The sequence below is a fragment of the Somniosus microcephalus genome, chromosome 4 (assembly GCF_052327205.1).
Source record: "Somniosus microcephalus isolate GS21.2 chromosome 4, FLI_Smic_1.0, whole genome shotgun sequence".
In the NCBI taxonomy this organism is placed as follows: Eukaryota; Metazoa; Chordata; class Chondrichthyes; order Squaliformes; family Somniosidae; genus Somniosus; species Somniosus microcephalus.
The window spans coordinates 337,446,956-337,469,558 of record NC_140990.1 but is presented as its reverse complement, the minus strand read 5'-3'; the positions used below and the strand labels follow the sequence as shown (position 1 = coordinate 337,469,558).

Below are 22,603 nucleotides of genomic sequence, written 5' to 3'. Positions count from 1 at the left end.
CACATGACCCACGTGATGACGTCATCGCGTCAGATCGGGATTTTGTCGATCTAGCTCTGTTTAACCAGAGCCAACATTAAAAAGTAATAAACATGATTAAAGGCAATTGTACCAGTCACTGTGAGAGTCTTAGTGGCTTTGCCACAATACACCCAAAATGTTAACCTATCTTTTCAGATGCATACAGCGCTGCTGCACATTTCCAGCAGTTTGCATATAATTACATAGGATTATATAGAATGTACAGCACAGAAACAGGCCATTCAGCCCAACTGATGCATGCTGGTGTCTCTGCTCCACCTGAGCCTCCTCCCACCCTACTCCATCTAGTTCTACCAACATATCCTTCTATTCCTTTTTTCCTAATGTGTTTATCGAACTTCCCCTTAAATGCATCTGTGCTATTCACCTCAACTACTCCTTGTGATAGCAGTTTCTGTTTGACTTTTCGGAATATTCCATTCGCTGCACATATGGAGGTTAGAAATAGTTCAAAATTACTTACATCACTTGCAATATCTTGGTGTGCCTTTGCTGCAATAACAGGGATTGCATCCTTTCTGATATTGCAATGCTTGGCCTTATATTTGTTCCAGTCAAAGTTGTAACAATTCTAGCAACAGAAAGAAAGAATCAGGTAAGAAAGGACAGGCAATGCCACGTGTCTTTGGAGACATTTTACAGACAGAAAGTAGCCAACAGTGCTTAGTTATTTTAAGGTTTATATGTAAAATGTAGCTTTATAGTGCATGGTTTACTGTACTCAGATACTGTGGCAAAACTTAGTAGGAAACAGGTTGGTATCTGAAATTCTTTATATGCCAGTTCCTGAACTCGACAGTCATCATGACAGGTGAACGTTAACTGTTTCCCCACAGGTAGTGATGAAAACAAACCAGTCGTGGAGGTTTTGGAGACCATTGACTACAACATGATTAAATTCAAGATTAAGATAATAAACACCAGAAAGGGCCAAGAGGAAAATATATGACTTTACAAAGGGAATGTTCAAGGGAATGAAGGTGAATTAAAAGAATTTAACTGAGAAATATTACTAAAGGATATCTTGGTTGAGGAAAAATGAAACATTTTTAAAAACAATATAATGCCAAATACGCAAGAAAAATAAATGTAAACTAAAGTGGGATTAGGGCAATTTAAAAGTACTAGCATGACCAAATCATACTAAGAGTACAAGAAAAAGGAAGGGGAGAGCTCTAGGGGTCTCAGATTTAGCTAAAATAGCTGAAAAAGGAAATTAGAAGCGCATAAAGGGCCAAAGAGATGAGCATAGTAAAAGATGTTAAATATTATACTAAAACATTCTCAGAGTAGGAATATTTACAGAGGAAGCTAAGAGATAAAAGTGACACTGGAACTGAAGGTGGAATATATAAAATATCAAATTAATATTTTCTAGATGTAGTCACCAAAAAAAACATGGACCCGTCTAATTTTTGTAGCACGCCCACTATCCTAGAGGAATTTGAAGTCAGTGTGGCAGATGTGCTTAATGAGTTAAAGGGACTCAAGCCTAATAAATCCCTGGGATAAACCCGCGGACTCTGAGGAGATGAGGGAGAAAATTTCCAGGGCACTGCTTATCACCATGAAGGACAGACACTTGAAACAAGCTAATACAGTATCTATGTTTTAAAAAGCAACAAATCTGACCCAGGTAACTACAGGTGCAATAGCTGAACATCACTAACAGGTAAAATAATGGAAACTATTCTATATGGGTAATCTGGAAGAGTACTTATAACAGCCAATGTGAATTTATGGGCAGATCTTGCTTGACAAATCTCTTTGACTTCTTTGAGGGTGTAAATTAAGTATTGTTCAGTTGGACTTTAAGAAAGCCTTTGACAAAGTTCCATATAAATGACTTTGAATTCAACTAAAAACTAGCAGAATCCAAGGCAGAACATGAGAGATTGATTAAAAACAGCAAGCACTCAGGAAAGGTGTAATGTCAGACTGGGGGATGTGTAGAATGATAGCGTAATCTGGGGGCATATTCTCAATAGCCCCCCCTTGTGGTCTGAACTGGATATTGGCCCAGAACTTCGTGTCCCCACGGGTGAGTACGCACGGGGTACTCACCCGTAGGCCCAATGGAAGTGCCGGTTTCCTGCATGCATTGCGCATGCGCGGGAAACCGGCGCTTCCGTTCCCCTGAAAGGAGGGGTTCAGAGGTCGAACGCAAGAGGAGAGGCTGCGCGTGCGCATCGAACTTACTTTTTTTTGCAGGTTTTCCCGGGCGGGTAAGTCTCCAAAAGTTACACATGTAAAAAGCAGGCGTAAGGCTTGCTTTTTACAAGGTAAGTGGTGAATTAATTAAAATTAAAACATTTTTTCCACAGGTTTATTATTTTTAAATACTTCAAAGAAAGGTAAGTTTATTTTTAGTCCCGTTAGAAAATAACATTATTTTTTTTCAAAAATTTAAATTATTGTTTAAAATAGTTATTTCATGTAATTTATAGTTTATTTTAAAAATGTGATTTAAAAAAAAATTATTTGAAGATTTAGTGATGTTTTGGGGCTTATAGTATTTATAAGTTTGACAGCCCTTCCTGTCAAACTTATGAATGAAGGATTCCCTGCTCCGATTGGCTCCCCATGGTCCACGTGATCCCAGGGGACGCATCGCACTAACTGCGCCCCGGGATACGCAGGCACTGCGCGCCGACAGTTGGAGCAGGCCCAGGATCGGAATCCCACGGGGGTCCACAGCACAACGGCCGGCGCGCTAGGTGAGTGCAGGTCGGGGGCTTACACCCGCGGGAAGCCCCCGACCCGAATTTCTGGGCCATTGTGTTTTTTGCAATGTGCCCTCTCAGTAAACCTCACCAACTAACTTACCAACATCTGGGTCTTTGTTCATCTGTTTCCTGTCCTACAGTATGTTGGGGCTTGGTCCCTGATCCCTCCCCTTGTCTGGGGTTGGCCAGAAAGCTGCCAATCAAGTTTATTATCTCCCCCCACGCCCACTCCCCCAGGTTACTAGAAACCATCTTCTGCTATTCTTGAAATGAATGGGACTCTCTTGATATAATTTGCACCTGCGCCATCTGGGGATCATCTGGTGGAACAGGTTGATCGTCCATTGTAGAGCCTGCCCAATTTTCATCCCATTGAAGGTGGTGAAGGTGAAAATTAACTTCAATTCCTACATTACAACAGTGACTACACTTCAAAAAGTACTTCATTGGCTGTAAAGTGCTTTGGGACGTCTGGTGGTTGTGAAAGGTGCTATATAAATGCAAGTCTTTCTTTTCTTTTTCCTTTCTCAATGGATCTGGAATGAATCAATTAACTCAATTCAAAGTGGTATGTGAGTAGCAACTGTCCACAAGCTGGTTCTTCTTTCTTCCTGCGTGCCCACCCTGCCCTCACCACCCCCCCACCCCTGCCACACCCCACACCCCCACCTGCCCCCACTCACCCCTCCCTTATTCTCTGGCTGCTATGGTCATTTTAATTGCTTCAGAGCAGGATTTAACAAAACAGTAGCCTTTTTTGATATAAAGTAACCCAAAATCCACTCATGGTGACATAGTCAGAAATCCCGAAAGTGACTCTCTGCTTAAAATAAACTCGCACAGAAGGAAAGCCTGTTTAAGAGGATGAATCTGAAGCACTAAGTACTCACATTACTTAGATTGTAGGCATTCACTCTTGACTGGATGAAAAAGGGACCATCGTGGGGAATAGTACATTTGAACTTTTCCTTCTCATACTTTGCTTTGTAGTTTAGCTGTGAAAAAGGATAACATGAAGTCAGCGGTGGTAAACACATGTTGAATCAATATTGTACAACTTACAAAAAAAACTTCACACGTCACCAAACAGTAGGACACAATCTTTTGAAAAACATTGAATACAAAAATAAAATTCAATGTGACTTGATGGCATATCCCACCTATGATATGTATTTATGACTGCCTGGTATCAGTTGGATTATTTTTTATTTTCAGCAGGTTCCAGCACGTCCGATTTACAATACAAAACTGAAAGATGCCATATCAATGCAAGCCTACCTTTCTTAACTGAATATAGATTATATGTTCTTCAGCTCACTAAGTTTAGCACAAAAGTAAAGTGGAGAACATAATTATACGCTTAGGTCTACTTTTGGGGTTACATTTACATTTGAAATTGTACAACTGCTTAGATCCAGTGTCGGCAGTGCTTTCCAAATGGAATATGCAAGAATCACAGGGTCAAACCCGGGAGAACTGAACATCACCAACAACACCTGCAAGAAACCTGGAGTGTTTGCAGATACTCACATCACTCAGCTGCTTAGCATTGACCTGGGCTTGCAGCATCACTGGAGAATCAGCCACTTGAGTAAACTTGATTCTATCAGGAGGCAATTTATAGACATTCTGTAATTCAAACAGATTAAACATGAGGTCAGAACAAACATACTTCAAACCATTATCCCCCCTTCATTCAGGTGTTTGGATCGGGTGGATGCGGGGAGGATGTTCCCGATGATGGGTGAAACTAGAACTAGGGGGCATAGTCTTAGAATAAGGGGCTGCTCTTTCAAAACTGAGATGAGGAGGAACTACTTCACTCAGAGGGTGGTAGGTCCATGGAATATGCTGCCCCAAAAAGCTGTAGAAGCTACATCATTACATAAATTTAAAACAGAAATAGACAGTTTCCTAGAAGTAAAGGGAATAAAGGGTTATGGGGAGCGGGCAGGAATTTGGACATGAGTCTAGGTTTGGATCGGTCATGGCCCTGTGGGTAGCGGAGCGGGCCCAGGGGCCATGTAGCCTGATCCTGCTCCTAGTTCGTGTGTCTAATTCTGTTAGATTCAGGAGATGGTTCTGTGATAGTAGATTGGCGGTTAGGATCAGATCAGCCATGATCTTATTGAATGGCGGAGCAGGCTCGAGGGGCCGATTGGCCTACTCCTGCTCCTATTTCTTATGTTCTTATGTTCTTAAATGCACAACTTGGGCTGAGTGGAGATCACCTGCCTGTATCTGGCTCGGGAATGGATTAGATCATGAGGAAGTCCAAAGCAAGTAAAGGCCATTTCGATTGGGTGCCCCAACACTTCCATTAAATTCTAGTGATACCACTCCTCTCGGGGAGGAACTTGACTATATTCTGGCGGGGTTAGGTTTCCCTAACAAGTCCACTGTTGTGGTACAACATAGAAAAGTGTGCTAATTATGCAAATTATTCTTCACCACAAGTATTTTTTCTATCCAACTATGTTGTAAACGTGTAATCGCATCATGTTTTGATGTATTTGCCAAAAGAATCTAGTTGATGTAAAAAACAAAATTAGCTTTTCTGCATATCGCAAGATGAAGTTATCTCCCAAATCAGTCGGATTACACTCTGTCCTCCAGGTGGTGCTGTGCTCATAAAAACTTGTAATGCAAATAGCCGGACATGAAGGGGCACAGTCAAGAACTGCACAGTATAGAGGCCATTCCTTCAGGATAAATAAGAATCTACACAAGGTAAACAGATTTAGGCTTGGATATATTATAGAACTGTGAACATCAGCAAAACTTAAGGAATAACTGTAAAGAAAGGCACAGATACGCCCATTAAAAAAAATGCGGGGGCTGTGTTTATTTTCAAGAGCAGCATTCATCAAAGTAAGTGACATTGATTTAACCCATTATAAGTGATTATCACTCGCAACAAGTGACCTTTGGAACATCTAGTATTGTATTTTGCACAGCTGTTCTTCTCTGGGTCAGAAAGGACATAACAAAACAAATGGGATTGAGCAACCGTAGAAAGAATAATGGTTTTAAACAAAGTTCACTGGGCCCTGGGCCTAATGCTCTAAATATTAGAATCATGTGGTGTTGTGGGGATTACCAATTCTAGCTTACTGACCCGAGTAAAGATGGTTCATTGGGATATTTTACTACGTTAGAGGTGTTATATAAACAATGTAACGAGCAGGGTGGACAAAGGTGAACCAGTGGATGTGGTGTATTTGGATTTCCAGAAGGCATTCGATAAGGTGCCACATAAAAGGTTACAGCATAAGATAAGCGCTCATGGAATTGGGGGTAATATATTAGCATGGATAGAGAATTGGCTAACTAACAGAAAGCAGAGAGTCAGGATAAATGGGCAATTTTACGGTTGGCAAACAGTAACTAGTGAGGTGCCACAGGGACTGGCTGGGGCCTCAACTATTCACAATCTACATTAATGACTTGGATGAAGGGACCGAGTGTAATGTAGCCAAGTTTGTGGATGATACAAAGATGGGTGGGAAAGCAAGTTGTGCAGAGGACTCAAAGAACTTGCAAAGGGATATAGACAGGCTAAGTGAGTGGACAGACATTTGGCAGATGGAGTGTAATGTGGGAAAGTGTGATGTTATACACTTTGGCAGGAAAAATAAAAAAGCAAATTATATTATTTAAAAGGAGAGAGATTACAAAATGCTACAGTTCAGAGGGACCTGGGGGTCCTTGTGCACGAAACACAAAAAGTTAGCATGCAGGTACAGCAAGTAATCAAAAAGGCAAATGGAATGTTGGCCTTTATTTCAAAGGGGTTGGAGTATAAAAACAGGGAAGTCCTGCTACAACTGTACAGGGTATTGGTGAGACCACACCTGGAGTACTGCGTACAGTTTTGGTCTCCTTATTTAAGGAAGGATATACTTGCATTGGAGGCAGTTCAGAGACGATTCACTGGGTTAATTCCAGAGATGAGGGGGTTGACTTATGAGGAAAGGTTGAGCAGGTTGGGCCTATACTCATTGGAGTTTAGAAGAATGAGAGGTGATCTTATTGAAACATATAAGATACTGAGGGGGCTTGACAGGGTAGATGCAGAGAGGATGTTTCCCCTCATGGGGAAATCTAGAACTCGGGGGCATAGTTTCAGAATAAAGGGTCGCCCTTTTAGAACTGAGATGAGGAGGAATTTCTTCTCTCAGAGGGTCGTAAATCTGTGGAATTCTCTGCCCCAGAGAGCCGTGGAGGCTGGGTCATTAAATACATTTAAAGTGGAGATAGACGGATTTTTGCAAGATAAGGCAGTGAAGGGTTATGGGGAGCGGGCGGGGAAGTGACTTTGAGCCCAAGATCAGCCATGGTCTTATTGAATGGCGGAGCAGGCTCGAGGGGCCAAGTGGTCTATTCCTGCTCCTATTTCTTATGTTAAGTACAAGTTGTTGTTTTGTTGTTGGTTCTAAGCTTTTCTTTACTCCTTGAATAGTTTTCAGCTCTCCAACTCAATTAGGTATTCCTCCCCTATCATCAGTAGGTGTAAGAGAGGTTGAAGATTTGGAGAAGCACTGTGGTCAGAAGATTAACCCTTAATAAATTTTGCAAACATGAAAAATAGTGATTGTCGTTCTCTCCTGCTTTGTATTGCCCAGACAAAAAATCTAATCCAAATTCCGATTTTGATTCCATGAGCCACAATCATATTTGGAATGCCTCATCAAACATCAATCATTTATTTTCTCATCAATCTCATCACTATAGGAGATTTACTCTGATCACTATATATAGCAAAATTGTAAGCATGATCTTTTCAATTGCATTTGCAAAGTCATAGCAAATAAAACAATTCTCCCCCAATTGACTATTCTCTATTGCTGCTTTTTTTAATTTTCAGAATACAATCAAATGCCACATTGTCTGATCTATATCTCTTGCCAATTCTGGCCTCTTGTGCATCCCTGATTTTCATTGATCCACCACTGGCGGCCGTGCCGTCAGCTGCCTCGGCCCGAAGCTCTGGAATTCCCTCCCTAAATCTCTCCGCCTCTCTACCTCTCTCTCCTCTTTTAAGACATTTTTTTAAAACCTACCTCTTGACCAAGCTTTTAGTCACCTGCCTTAATACCCTCTTATGTGGCTCGGTGTCAAGCGATGTTTGATAACGCTCCTGTGAAGCGCTTTGGGACGTTGAGGCGCTCTATAAATGCAAGCTGTTGTTGTTGTTGCGGCGGAGTCAGTTGATATTACCTGTGACCAATTGTTGAATCTCCATATGCTTTAGTGATTGGTTGTTTAAATCTACACCTGGCAGCAATATGATCTCTAACTGGACAATGTTAAGTCTTGGATTTGTGAATTGACAATGAGAATTCTTGGCCATGTGGTCGAATTGAGGTGTTTGTGATAGAACAATTTTTAGACACTTACGTCTTTACACTTGTAACAGTTCTTCATAGCTTCATACTCTGGAGTAACAGTTTGAGGGAAATAGCAGCTTCCTTTATCCAGTTCATAGTCTGCCTTATAATTTTTCTTTAAAAATAAAGAGAATATAATATTATTTATACTGCAGAGGCAACAAGGCACGCCATTAGCAATTTATTAATTGGTATCAAACTAAGTTTTGTTTACTTACATCGCTTTTCATTGCTTCAATCTTCGAACAGTGAAGCATGTATGGATCCTCATGGCTGCCAATATAATGGCCCTTGATATTATTGTCATATTGCTGCTTATATTTAACCTAAAATGGAGAAATCCATAATAATGATGACAGCCCAGTTCAAATATGAACTTTAAACCCGAGGTCGATAAATAACTGCAGTTCTTACGTCAGTGAGATCCGTCAGCACTTTGTCAGTTTTGAACTTTGGAGTATCGCAGTAGTTAATGCTTTTCCCGCGAGCCTGCTCATAAGCTTTCTTGTACAGTCTCTGCAAAAACAAAGGAACTAGTGGCAGGTTTGCAGAACAGAATTTACATATTTGATACCCAGTAGAAGTCAAAGTGCTCACCCTCTCTTCAAATCCCTCCATGGCTTTACCCCTACCCTATCTCAGTAACCTCCTCCAACTTTGCCTCCCCTCCCATATGCTTCCGGCCTCTCTGGCCTTTTTGCACCTCCCGCGCAATGTACCCACCCCCCCACCCCACCACCTTCATCCCACTGTTAACATAGAAACATAGAAAAATAGGAGCAGGAGTAGGCCATTCAGCCCTTCGAGCCTGTTCTGCCATTCAATATGATCATGGCTGATCCTCTATCTCAATGCCATATTCCCGCTCTCTCCCCATACCCCTTGATGCCATTCGTGTCTAGAAATCTAGCTATCGCCTTCTTAAATATATTCAGTGACTTGGCCTCCACAGCCTTCTGTGGTAGAGAATGCCACAGGTTCACCACCCTCTGAGTGAAGAAATTTCTCCTCATCTCAGTCCTAAATGTCCTACACCGTATCCTGAGACTGTGACCCCTCGTTCTAGACCCCCCCCAGCCAGGGGAAACATCCTCCCTGCATCCAGTCTGTCTAGCCCTGTCAGAAATTTACACATTTCAATGAGATCCCCTCTCATTCTTCTAAACTCTAGTGAATACAGGCCTAGTCGACCCAATCTCTCCTCATACGACAGTCCTGCCATCCCAGGAATCAGTCTGGTGAACCTTCGCTGCACTCCCTCTATGGCAAGTATATTCTTTCTTAGGTAAGGAGACCAAAACTGCACACAGTACTCCAGGTGTGGTCTCACCAAGGCCCTGTATAACTGTAGTAAGACATCCTTGCTCCTGTACTCAAATCCTCTTGCAATGAAGGCCAACATACCATTTGCCTTCCTAACTACTTGCTGCACCTGCATGTTTGCTTTCAGTGACTGGTGTACAAGGACACCCAGGTCCCTTTGTACATCAACATTTCCCAATCTATCACCATTTAAATAATACACTGCCTTTCTGTTTTTCCTACCAAAGTGGATAACTTCACATTTATCCACGTTATACTGCATCTGCCATGTATTTGCCCACTCACTTAACTTGTCTAAATCGCTTTGAAGCCTCTTTGCATCCTCCTCACAACTCGCAATCCCACCTAGTTTCGTGTCATCAGCAAACTTGGAAATATTACATTTGGTTCCCTCATCCAAATCATTGTGAATAGCTGGGGCCCATGCACTGATCCCTGCGGTACCCCACTAGTCACCGCCTGCCACCCCGAAAAAGACCCATTTATTCCTACTCTCTGTTTCCTGTCTGTTAACCAATTTTCAATCCATGCCAGTATATTACCCCCAATCCCATGTGCTTTAATTTTGCACACTAACCTCTTATGTGGGACTTTATCAAAGGCCTTCTGAAAATGGCAGAGCCTTCAGCTGCTTAAGCTGCACTTTCTGAAAGTCAATCCCTAAACCTCTCTATCTCTCCACTTCTCTCTCCACCAAGCCTTCGGCCACCTCTCCTACCTCTCACACCATGGCTTGTTTTTGACCTGAAACGTTAACTCTGTTTCTCTCTCCACAAATGCTGCCTGGCCTGCTGAGTGCTTCCAGCATTTTCTGTTTTTATTTCAGATTTCCAGCATCGGCAATATTTTGCTCTTCTATGGCTTGTTACCTGTTCCTTTATTCTTGTTGTTTATTTTCTCGGTCCCCTACCCAAGTGTCATGTGATGTTAACTGCGTTAAGGGTGCTGTGTGTCGGCACGTTGTTGTTGGAATCACTTACATCGCTCGCTGATTTCCCAGCCAGCTTCAATTGTTGCAGCAGAGGGTTTTCTGTAGCAGGCAGGGTGTTGTAGCCCGTTTTGTCTTTGGTCTTCTCGTAATCCGCTCTGTATTTTATCTAAAGAAGCAAAAACATGTAAACGATGAGCGGGACTTAAATTCTTCCGCTGATGGGGTAAGTGGTTTGTGATGCAGCGGCCCGAAATTTGTTTTCGGAGATGGGCGAGCTGCCTGTGGGGGGCGCAATAGGCGCCGACAGTTCGCCCAATTTATTGAAATGAGGCCCAAGGACCAATTTCGGGCCCTCCTGGCCCCCCACCAAAAAAAAAATTTTTTTTTTAAACCACACAGGATAATATTAACAAAATATTCAGAATTTAATCTTGACAATGCACTCAACCTACCAGAAGACACGTCCCATGAAACTTAATCCCACCAAAAATCAACTTTTCCCCGTGCCTAACCATTCATATTTGCTGCAATGCAATTGTGAACCTAGAAAACTGACCGTATCGATTCAATTTCCTTTTCAGATGAGTTTTGACAAATCAAAACTTCAGTCCTGGGTTACTTAAAGTGCCATTTCATTCATATCTTTTGATTGTCTTGCATTCCTCTCCGTGTTTCAGCAGAGGCATTAATCAGTTTTAAATAAAAAGTAATTGGCAGCGGGTATATAAGATGAACGTGATTAATTGTAAATCACCTACCGGGCTAGTAGCATTCTTAGCACACTTATTGGCTTTATATTCTGGTGTTTCAGTCTGCATGAAGTAAATATGGTCTTTCATTTCCTCATAGTCCGCACTGTATTTTTTCTAAATTTAAAAGGAGAAAACATAAACAAAGCAGATGTTTTAGATAGTTAATAATCCTCTGAAGGTTCATGACTGGAGCTGAGAAGACACATCCAAAGCAAATAGGGTATTGGGTTGTATTAACAGGACTATTCAATATAAAACAAAGCCCCACCATCTTGTCCTTGTACCAGTATTTAGAATACTACCTCCAGTTTTGCTTCCCTCATATGGTGGGTTATATATGGAGGCTTTTGGAAAAGGTTCAGAGGAAGGCCCCGCGATTGATTCTCAGCTTAAACCTTAGTTACTCAGAAAGACTTAAAAGTTGGTTCGCTTTAAAGACACATGGGAGTCTACAATAACCCCCCCAACGAACCACCGTGTACGCGACTGCCGCCATTTTTACGGCAGCGGGTTGAGTTGCGTGTCTGTGTCGCGTCTTGGAGAGGCAGGACACATCGTTTTAATATTTAAATCAGGCTTCCACAGTTTAACGGGGTTGCCGGCCGGGTTTCCCAGGGCTCGGGAAATCTGGCAGCGAAATGGAGACTGGAGCTGCCGGCTGCAGAAGGTTAAGTGGTTTTTAGAGCACTGATTGTGGGCCAGGTGGAGCAGGAGCAGGAGTGCTCCCCCCCCCCCCGACCCCTCAAGTAAACCTTCTACCGATCGTGACCTCTCCTCGCTGCCATGATCGGCCGATCAACCTCCCCTCCAAACCCACGATCCTGAGACTTCTGCCCCACGTTCTGCTGACCCCCCCCCTTCAACCCATGATCTTTATCTCCCTCCCGATTGCCAGTCCAACCACCCCCTCCGCCCTCACCCACCCCACGCCCACCCCACGATCTGCGGCCTTCTGTCGCTGGCTTTCCCACCTGGCAGGTGGGAAAAATAATTAAAAAATGATAATGAAATCCTGCCATTTATTTCATCGGGACCTCCACGTCCCCGGGATTCTGGGGTTTTTCCTCCCTGCAACCACGCTCCCCTATTGCCTCCCTGTAAATATTGGGGCCATAGACTCTGGGCTGATTTGATAAAGGTATATAAAATTGTTAAAAGACTAGGTTGCATTTCTATTCATAGATTATTTCAATTTGATAGATTGGTTAAGACCCATGGTCCTGCGTATAAATTATGAAAGGGTAAGGCTAGCTTAAATGTTAGGCGGTTCTTCTTTACCTAGAGGAGAGGAGATATTTGGAACAGGCTGCCGGCTCGTGCGGTGAGCGCTGTCTTGCTGCATACCTTCAAAAGAGAGCTGGACCAGTTCCTGGCTGAGGTGGCGATCACGTCTTGTAAAAGGTAGGTGATGTACCAGGTAATATAAGCATGGTCAATGCGGTCTCCCGGACTAGTTTTGATTGCCGATGCACTTAAACTTAACTTTTGAGTCTACTGTCTCTCTCAGATCTCTTCCAGCTAGTTTGATAGAATTTATTTGGTTAACCCCCGCACCCCCCCCCATTTTTTCCTCTAGTTTATAACCCTTGCATTTATCTGTATTGAGTTTCATCTACCAGAATTCGGCCCAGTTGCAAATATGGCCTCGGTGCTTCTGCGCCATTGAAGTCAATGGGACTAAAAATCGGGAGAGTTGTAAAACGGCCCTGCCAACTCACTATCACCGGTTTTACACTGTCGCACAAAGTCAAGCTTGGTAGGCTATTCACCTGTGGGGGGTGCCACAGTCAAGCCAATCCTGTCCTTAATTGACTTAACTGAGCTACCGTGTCAGCTGTGGCTCAGTGGGTAACACACTCACTCCTGAGTCAGAAGGTTGTGGGTTCAAGTCCCACTCCAGGGACTTGAGCACATAAAGCTAGGCTGACACTCCAGTGCAATGCTGAGGGAGTGCTGCATTGTCAGAGGTGCCGTCATTCGGATGAGACGTTAAACTGAGGCCCTGTCTGCTCTCTCGGGTGGACGTAAAAGGTCCCATGGCGCTATTTTGAAGAAGAGCAGGGGAGTTATCCTCGGTGTCCTGGCCCAATATTTATCCCTCAACCAACATAACAAAAAACAAGATTATCTGGTCATTATCACATTGCTGTTTGTGGGACCTTGCTGAGTGCAAATTTCCCACATTACATCAGTGACTCCAATTCAAATAGTACTTCATTGGATGTAAAGTACTTTGAGACATCCGGTAGTCGTGAAAGGGGCTATATAAATGCAAGTCTTTCTTTTTCCACAGGTGCTCACTTTCCAGCAAGGGTCTCTGGATAATGATGGAGATGGGATAACTTTCAGCTGTTGTTCCCCTGAGATGAATTGCAGCACCACTAACTTCACCTCACCTGAGGCCAGCTAATCGGCATAGACAGGAGATTGAATCTCCGGGTTTATTTGCTGGGCAGCACACTGACCAACTCCCTCATCTTCGTTCTTTCGCCTTAAGATATCTTAAAGAAGTAGCTGGACGAGTTTTGGAACAAGCACTTACTGCGCTCAAATTGTCAGAGTTCATTCGTGCAACTGCAACATCATAACAAGGTGTCTGGCTCCACTTGCCCTTATCTTTGTTGTAGTCTTTGCGGTATTTAGTCTGTAAGGAAATGGAAGGCCGTATTATTTTGATTATCTCCGTTTTCGACTATATTTGGGTAATCAGGCAGTTTGCCACCAGATATTGGTAAGTCATGTGCAACATGAATGCCAAAACTACAAAGGGAGCCGATTAAAAACACAGTCGGAAAATCACCCAAATCTAACAGATCTCCGAATCAATCCCAGAGATATTTCACCACGGTAATTCTTCTGGTGTGCAAAAGAATTACAATGGAATTTTTAGTTATTAAATATGACTGAGATGGTTTCTTGTTCGATTGATTCAATGTGGATAAGGTTCATGTTCCCCGTGTGCTCCAATCAGTTGAAATATAATGCTGGGATGAATATTTATTCGAGCTATTATTAAAATACTCAAATTTTCCTAATAATTAGATGCCAAAATGCCAGAGACAGGATGGAGATTAACGAGGGTGGCACAGATCTGATAGCTCCATCTCCCTGATTAGTGTCTGCCAGTGGTGTAATTAATGTAAAAGACACTCCTGTCAGTGCAATTGTCCCCTGGGCATGCTTTGCCAGAAGCAGATCTGCTGTTCTCCAGAAGGAAGAAGTAGTCCACTTGATATTGGAAAGTAAAGTGTTAACTCCCACAATGCCAGTACCTGTTCACTTAAGACACCATTGAGGAGTGTTTCAATTCAATCTGGCTGCAAATCCTGACTGGCAGGTAATTCTGCCTGGTCATTAAGTGTAATGGTATTTACTTGTTGAAAGCTTTTTAAAAAAATATTGACTAAGCGCAGTAAAAGGCCTGTAGCACTGGGATCAGCACTCCAAGAAGTAACAATTTCTATAGTGACATCAGCAGCAAACCTCAAGTTTCTCATTGAGATATCTTTCCTCATTGAGATATCTTTCCTCGTTTCTCCCTTCAGCATCTGCACTGAGTGACTCCTCATCCTCAGTGGTTTCAGACTCCATTTTAACAGCTTTTCTATCTTCTGATTTAATTGCCCTCCTGTCCTCCCTCAACTTCTACGCCCCTATAAACTTGCGTACCTATACTCCTAGCCATCCTTTCAGCCTTGACATCTCACATAGCTTTTCTACTTCCGTGGTCTCAATCACAGACAATGCCATCTCCCACCAGTTCCTTATATCCGTCACCACCCACATCCCCCCACTCCCTTCCAATCCCACTTCCGTCTGCGTCCACCCCTGGAAAAAACGCTCCCCAAAGTCACTTACAATTGCAATTGCAAACTGTCCAACTGCCTAGCCTTGGCCCTCTATTCGCCTACAATACTTCTGCAGCTGTCAGTCTACTCAACTACTCCCTCGCCTCCAACTTTGGTCCCCTTGTCCCAGGTAAGCCTTTACTCTCTCCCATCCTGGCCGTTCCCCTGTATGGCCCCCATCTTTACAGCTCTCAAGTTGAAGGTTCTTGTGATGGAGAGGTTATGGGGTCGGAAGCTGCGCTCAGGGTTGATTAGGATGCTGAGGCTTTGAACAGTCTGGTTCAACCCAAGACCGTGGCCAGGGAAAAGAATGGACAAGTGACAAGCATAAAAAAAGGGGAGAAATTCGATTGAGTTGAGTGTATCTGGCATATGAGCCAGGGCATCTCCAGCGATAACTTTGTTTCCTGTCCTCATACCATTACCCTGGATTCCACCAAGGATCTATTGTTGACCCCATTCTAATCTACATCCAGCCCCTTAGCAACAAAATCTGAAGACATGGAGCCAACTTCCACGTGTATGCTGAAGAACCCACCTCTACCTCTCCAGCATTTGTCTTCGCACTTGCATTGACTATGTGTTGTCAGACTGCTTGTCCAACATCCAGCGCGAAATTCTTCCAGTTAAACATTGACAAGACTGAAGCCGTCACCTGCAGACTCAGGGGGAGAAATTCGGTACCACCCCATTTGGGGGCGCTAATTTTTGATCCTAAAAAATTAGCGCCAGGCACTAATGATTCTGAGCTTCCCCTAAATTGGCTGTTAGCACCCCAGGAAGGAAGTGGAGCACTAAATCACGTGCTCCACTTCCTCCCTAGAGCGCTAAAGGACGCAGGCGGGGCGGTAGTGGTGCAGCGCTGCATAATGTTCCGTGCAGCGCTGCCGCGATCCGAGGCTCCTTCCTCCCTTAAAGGGAAGGGCCATCGCTGCAGGCTCTGCATTGGGACCAGTGAGCTGGTCCCCGACGGCAGCCACAATCCGGCTCGATCAGCCCCACGCACTCCAGCAGAGCTGATCAATCGCGGCCGAAGGAAAAAATTGAAATAATGCATTGTAACAATTTTTATACTTTCCCTTTTATACATCCCCTTTAACTTGCATCCCCGAAGCGCTCGGCCTCCCGAACTACGCCTCCTGCAGCTGTCGGTGTTGTCGCCCGGCGATGCTGCAGGGGGCGGAACTGAAGTTTGGGCCCGGGGCGCCAACAGGGCGATGCACAGGACAATGCCGTCACGATCTCCGGGCGCAGGAGATCATGGCGCAATGTGCTATCGCCGCCGCAAACCTCTCAGCCAATTTAGCGGGAGTTGTTCATTTTGCTGCGCTCGGTCAGTAAGTCATTAGCGCCCCGTTATTGCCCCCGCCCCCCGGAGGTGATAATGGAAGGCGCTAAGGTACCGAATTTCTCCCCCTTTATGCTTGTCACCTGTCACCTGTCATCCCTGATCCTCTCTAACTTTTACCGCTGCACTATAGAGAGCATCCTGACAAACTGTATCACAGTATGGTATGGCAGCTATAGCTACTATGACCGGAAAGCCCTGCAGTGGGTAGTCAAAACTGCCCAACGCATTACTGGCACCCGGCTACCGACCAGAGCACATATACCAGAAACGCTGTCTACGGAGGTCACGGTCCATCATCAAAGACCCTACCCACCCCAGCCACAGTCTGTTCACCCTCCTGCCATCTGGGAGACGCTACAGATGCATTCGCACCCGTACGACCAGATTTAGGAACAGCTTCTTTCCCAGGGCTGTCATCCTACTGAACTCCACAAACAAACTCTAAAGCCTGCACATCTGCCAATGCACTTTATTATGGTTATGTTTATGTTAATATACCACAAGCCAAATGTATGTTGAATGTTTAAATGTCTTAATCCAAATGTACATTCTCAGGAGCCGCAAGCCTACATTTCGTTGTACTGCACTTGTGCACTAACAATGACAATAAAAGTTGATTTGATTTGTCACTTGTCCATTCTTCTCCCTGGCCATGGTCTTGGGTTGAACCAGACTGTTTATAAACTCAGCATCCTATTCAACCCTGAGCTGAGCTTCCGACCCATATCCGCTCCATCACAAGAACCACAAACTTGCACCTCTGTAACAGTGCTGGTGTCCAACACTTCATCTGCTGCTGAAACCCTCATCCCTGCCTTTGTCATCTCCAGGCATGACCGTTCCAATGCTCTCCTGGCCGTTCTCCCATTGTCCACCCTCCATAAACTTCAGTTCATCCAACACTCTGCTGCCTGTATCATGTCCGTCACCCCCTGTCCTTGTTGACTTACATTGGCTCCCAGTTAAAATTCTCATCCACGCCTTTAATCTCTTCACAGCCTTAACCCTATCACTGCAACTTCCTCCAGCCCTACAACTCCCCCAGAGCACTGCATTCCCCCAACCGTGGAATCTTGTGCATCCGACTCCTTTCGCCCAAACATTGGCGGCCATGCCTTCAGCCACCTAAGTCTCACTCACTGGAATTCTCTGCCTCAAACTCTCCCACCCTCCTGCCTCTCCTTCTTTAGGACCCTCCTTAAAACTCACTCCTTTGACTATGCTTTCAGTCACCCCGCCTAATATTTCCTTCTTTGGCTCGACATCCATTCTTGTCTGATTACCCCTTTGTGAAGCGCCTTGGAGCAATTTTTCTTTCTTAAAGGTGCTAGAGGAATGCAAGTTGCTGTTGCTGTTACTCACATCACTGAGCTGGTTGAAAACCTTTTTGGCTAGCTGCACATCTGGCGGGTCTGCCAGTGAAGTGTACTTTGCCATTTGTTCATTGTGTCCTTTCTTATATTGGATCTAGGTGGAAGGAGGAAATCGTTTGGTTAGTGAAAATAAATAATTAGCCCGATTCTGTGAATGATTTATTGTGCTGTTGACAATTCACCTCTCCCTATGCTTAATAATTTGATATTTATCATATTGGTAATAAAAATGATATTTAATACTAAAGAGCATAAATTAATGCACACAGGAAGGAAAAAATTGGCAATGTAAGTACTTAATAGACGGCATTGAAATAGCTGATTCTGAATTTGAAAGAGATATAGTAAAGTGTTAAAAATCAGCGGTGTCCAAAATGTATATGATTTGCGGATAAAATTGTGACGCCAATAATGCTGTGTTTACATGATGGTATTAGAACTGGAAACAAAAAGTCTCTTCGGACTAGTCTTAGAATAACTAGATAGATGCTTAGAATCTGCTTGTGTTTTGGTTCCCTGCGGATGTTATAACATTCTGCACCGTGACGAGTCATATATGGCCTTGTTTCCAGGCTGTTTGTGTGCTAGGAAGGTTGTTTTATGTATCTTTAATTTGACCAACCAAGGCCTAATGCCTATGTTTCTTCCATTACTGCTAATAACCATATTATAATGCTAAGTTAGGATTTTGACTTTGTTTAACAAAACTGCTTTAAAATGCATAAGTTAACCAGTGTGTGAGAATAGAATAGAAGATATCTTTGGGAATTTAATTATTCATTCCATGGTACAATAGTCTGATCATGAAATAGCTAGTTTTGCATAGCTAAAGCTGCATGAACAACATGAACATAAATAACTGATAACAAGCAGTTACAAACATCTGATTTCCGAGAATGGCATGTCTGACTAGGGAGGATAGGGACAAGGGAGATAACAGAAATTCCGATGGGTAGACCTTCGAAACGTATAAACAATAAAGCCTGTGTAATGACTGTGAAGACCCCTCCTGGAGGGAGGATCTTCATCTCGAAGTTGAGACAAAGAACTCGACGTGCCATTGGGCACCTTGGTTTAGAAAGAGCCCTTACAGGTTAAATGGTCCTGCCCATATTGTACATCAGGCCCACCCCTAAAAAAGGGTATAAGAGAAAAAACCTGGAAAGCCCTTAGCACAGATGGTGGAAGGGAGAACCATACAAGAGTGGAGCTGGTCTAACACTCTTCCAGGAGCGGACTCAACCCATTTCTGGAGGTTTTAGACGAGAGGGAGAAAGAATGTAAGCCGGAGAATTGTTCACGCACGTCAACCGTCTGTCCAATCGGGACTGGTACCAGCTGCTTGTCACGGTCATATGTTTTTACTGTCTTAAACTCTGATTAAACACAATATTCCCACCATATTGGTTTGCAGTCGATCCTGATAATTTGAAAGAGATTGGTAATCTCTACAAGCGAACAGTGGCGAGCCAACCAGGAGTGCAAAAGCTTTATTGTGGAGAAACGAGTTGGGACAGGTTCGGTCTATATTGGGTTATAAAGCAAAAACAAAATGGCGGGTGCTTATTATTATAAGAGATAAAGTCACCAACACTCTCTTAGAGATGTTAGGAGTCCAGGGGGTCAAGAGGTTATCGGAGTCGTACTCCAAGCGCTTGGACGAGATAGCATCCCAAGTGAATGAGAAGAAAATTAAACTTGTGGAAGCCGGATATAAACTGGCTTACACAACCCACCTCTGCGCCAAACGCGGAGACTTGAGAAACAAACAGGAGATAGAGAGGAGAAGCATAAAGAGCAGGAGAGAGAGTGGGAGAAAAAAAAAACTTTGACCTACAATTTAAGTTAAGCTGGTGTGGAAAAGCTGAGAAAAACAAAAGGTTTAACAAAAGATTAAAGTTTCAGTCTAAGATTTAGCCTTGGAGTCGCGGTTGCTATGGTGAAATTTCCAAAGCAGTTTGATTTGATTTGTTTAAATGTGAAAAACCAATTTTTCTCCAGTTATATTCAGTATTTTTACAGTCATTTGGAAAGGCATCTGAAGAAAGGACAATAAGAAATATGACGTAATTTACTGTTCACTGCAAGCATGTGCTATTTTGTTTTATTGTATCTGTTTTGCATCATGTTTAGTTAATAAGATATTGGTCTGAATTAAATTGGAACTATTGAAGTTAACTAACCTATTAAATGGTGAAAACCCAACTGTCTTTTTCGATCAGGAAAGTTTTTTAAAATTTGCATGAAGTGACGCAATTGCGTGCGCCTGACAATATTTGCTCCGCCTTTTTACAAACCTGCAAAGGAGTTAACCCTTTCCGCTGACAGCTTTTAAAAAAAATAACCACACAATAACTTTTGTATTGTTGAACGAAATTTAAAGATATTGGACATTACAGGAAACTTTTTTATCCGGCACGGACGGGACCGACGTGGTGCTGGTTCATCAAAAATTCCGGATAACCGAACGCTATAGTAAAAGATAGGGAGAGCTGACAGCTCCGTATAAAGCAACAAACCCTGTTGCTTAGCAACAACTGTAGAACAATGAACACAAGTTTCAAGCGTCTCTGTAGCTTAGCAACAGCTGCAGCCACACCCTTGCACAGCACAGATGGAAGAAGGCAAATAAATATGAAGTAAAACCTACTCCTGAATTTTGCCGGTTAACTGAGATTTCCAGTTATTTAGGTGCCGTTAAATTGAAAGTTTCCTGTACTAAATTTAAGTTTCTTAATTTTAAGTGAATATTTCCCCACAGTGACAGAAGGAAAAAGTATTTGAACTAAGCAGTGGATTCTCTGTTTTATTTTGTTATATGGAAGTTACCTAGTAAACTAATTACAGCACTTCTGTCTCTAATGTTAAAACACCATGTAAACCACCTATCCTGGGAATCACTTGTTTCTGAAATTGCAGCAACTTTTAAAAGGGAATTGGATAGATACTTGAAAAGGAAAAATTTGCAAGGTGCTGGGGAAAGAGCAGGGGAGTAGGACTATTTGGATTGCTTTTTCAAAGAGCCAGCACAGAAACGATGGGCCAAATGGCCTCCTTCTGTACTGTATCATTCGATGATTGTGTAAAGCTTTCCTTCTTCACTGCCCTTTCTTTGTTGATAACTGTGAAAATGATCAAAACTCATTTTAACCTTTATGATCATTAACTGAAAACCTCCCACACCCAAATACCCGAGTGCATAATGTTCCAGTTACTTACTTCACTCAGAGCTTTCTGTGCGCTGGCAACCCGTCTCAGCTCTGGACTGTCAGAGTAAGGAAAGTAGAGGGTCTTTTCCTCCTCCCAGGCTTCTTTATATAATTTCTTCAAGGGAAAAAAGCAATCAAAATTAATTCAGTTTTGAATGATAACCATAACTCTAATAGTGACATATTAATTGAAAATAATTGTTTTGCACAAAACAGACGTAGATGTTGGAACTGGAAATATACACCTGCTCTAGTACAGTAACAATTAAAAGTACTTGTCAGCAGGTTGCCCTGCGACATAACCCATTGGTGCTTCTTCAATCACTGTACGGTGAAGTAGAATGCAGAGTGTTTGGCCATTATTTTTCACAAGGTATATTTCTCATCATTATTGGGAAGGAGCAGAGAGAAAACCAGGCACCTGCCTACAGGGTGAGTCACTCTGTCTCACTCTTATGCTTCTCCTAGTGTTCATCTCTGGAATGACACCAGTGGTACTCTAGGAAGAGATAACCTGGGAACCATCTCAATATCTGATTGGCTGAACATTGGTTTGAAAGTCTATTTTTTCAGCCAGTCAGAAGATATTTTAGCAGACTTTGATCTGATTGCTTCATTAGAGCAACAGATAAAACTGTTGACTGGATTTTCAGGCGACTGGAAAATTGCAACGCGGGACAAGATGGTGGCTGAAGTAAGAGAACACGGCAAAGCAAGTTACATCTTTGTTTGAAGAATTGTACCCTCATACCGTTGATGGCCTTGCAGGGTCAGGCAGAAGCTCCACCTCCACAAGGCCATCCCAGAAACTCGCACATTTCTCACGGCTGGGTCTCGCTAGTTTGCGGACATTCCAGCAAGACACCCACCAGGCTTACAGCGAGAGTCCCCCAGAACGGTCTGTCCCTCTTGGTCACAATGGCAACTATATTATCCATTTTGTGGCTGGTTTAAAATCTATGTGATTATTCTGACAAAAGATGGAGTAAATCACAAGTACAAAATTTGCTTGGTATTTGCTAAGGCATTGCTTGATTAAAAGATTTCTTTACCGGACTGAATATTTTGGCAAATTTCACAGCTCGCACAAGCTCAGGAGCATCTGGTGGCAATTGGTAAACATCCTTGGTTTCTTCCCATTTCTGTTTATATAATACCTGGAATAAGCAGTTCAGTAGAGATGTTACTAAACTGATTTGCAGATGCAGTAGAATTGTATTGTACAATAAAATTATATAAGGCATAAAATATACAAGACTCAATCTCTGTGTTGACAATGTGATGTAAGTCACATTACCTTGCTAACTAACTGGGAAACATGTTTGGCATGACTGATGTCTCGGGCCAACCCATCAACATGGCACATAGTCTTTGTCTTGTCACCATCTGCGCGATACTTGACCTTTTATAATTAAAAAAAATAGAATCAGAATGTAATATTTCAGAGTGTTACATTGAGTTTACAGCATGGAAACAGGCCCAACTGGTCTGTGCCGGCATTTATGCTCCACACGAACAGTTATGCTTCCACCCCTCTTCATCTAACCCTATCAGCATATCCTTAAACATAGAAGATAGGAGCAGGAGTAGGCCATTCAGCCCCTTGAGCCTGTTCCGCCATTCAATGAGATCATGGCTGATCATCCAAACTCAGTACC

At 43.0% G+C, this 22,603-nt stretch overlaps 1 protein-coding gene across 20 annotated transcripts in view; it reads right to left on the bottom strand.

Moving 5' to 3' along the window:
* Positions 1 to 22,603, bottom strand: part of neb (nebulin) — a 347,384-nt gene that overhangs the window by 297,708 nt on the left and 27,073 nt on the right. For all 20 annotated transcript variants that reach the window (XM_085986921.1, XM_085986920.1, XM_085986925.1 and 17 more), the window contains 13 exons: positions 22,243 to 22,347; positions 21,998 to 22,102; positions 20,956 to 21,060; positions 17,726 to 17,830; positions 13,707 to 13,808; positions 11,171 to 11,278; positions 10,462 to 10,578; positions 8,573 to 8,674; positions 8,377 to 8,484; positions 8,169 to 8,273; positions 4,299 to 4,397; positions 3,659 to 3,763; positions 506 to 613 (listed from right to left, as the gene is read on the bottom strand). In XM_085986921.1, the coding sequence (XP_085843047.1) occupies positions 506 to 613; positions 3,659 to 3,763; positions 4,299 to 4,397; positions 8,169 to 8,273; positions 8,377 to 8,484; positions 8,573 to 8,674; positions 10,462 to 10,578; positions 11,171 to 11,278; positions 13,707 to 13,808; positions 17,726 to 17,830; positions 20,956 to 21,060; positions 21,998 to 22,102; positions 22,243 to 22,347 (1,374 nt within the window). The remainder of the gene's footprint in view (positions 1 to 505; positions 614 to 3,658; positions 3,764 to 4,298; positions 4,398 to 8,168; positions 8,274 to 8,376; positions 8,485 to 8,572; positions 8,675 to 10,461; positions 10,579 to 11,170; positions 11,279 to 13,706; positions 13,809 to 17,725; positions 17,831 to 20,955; positions 21,061 to 21,997; positions 22,103 to 22,242; positions 22,348 to 22,603) is intronic.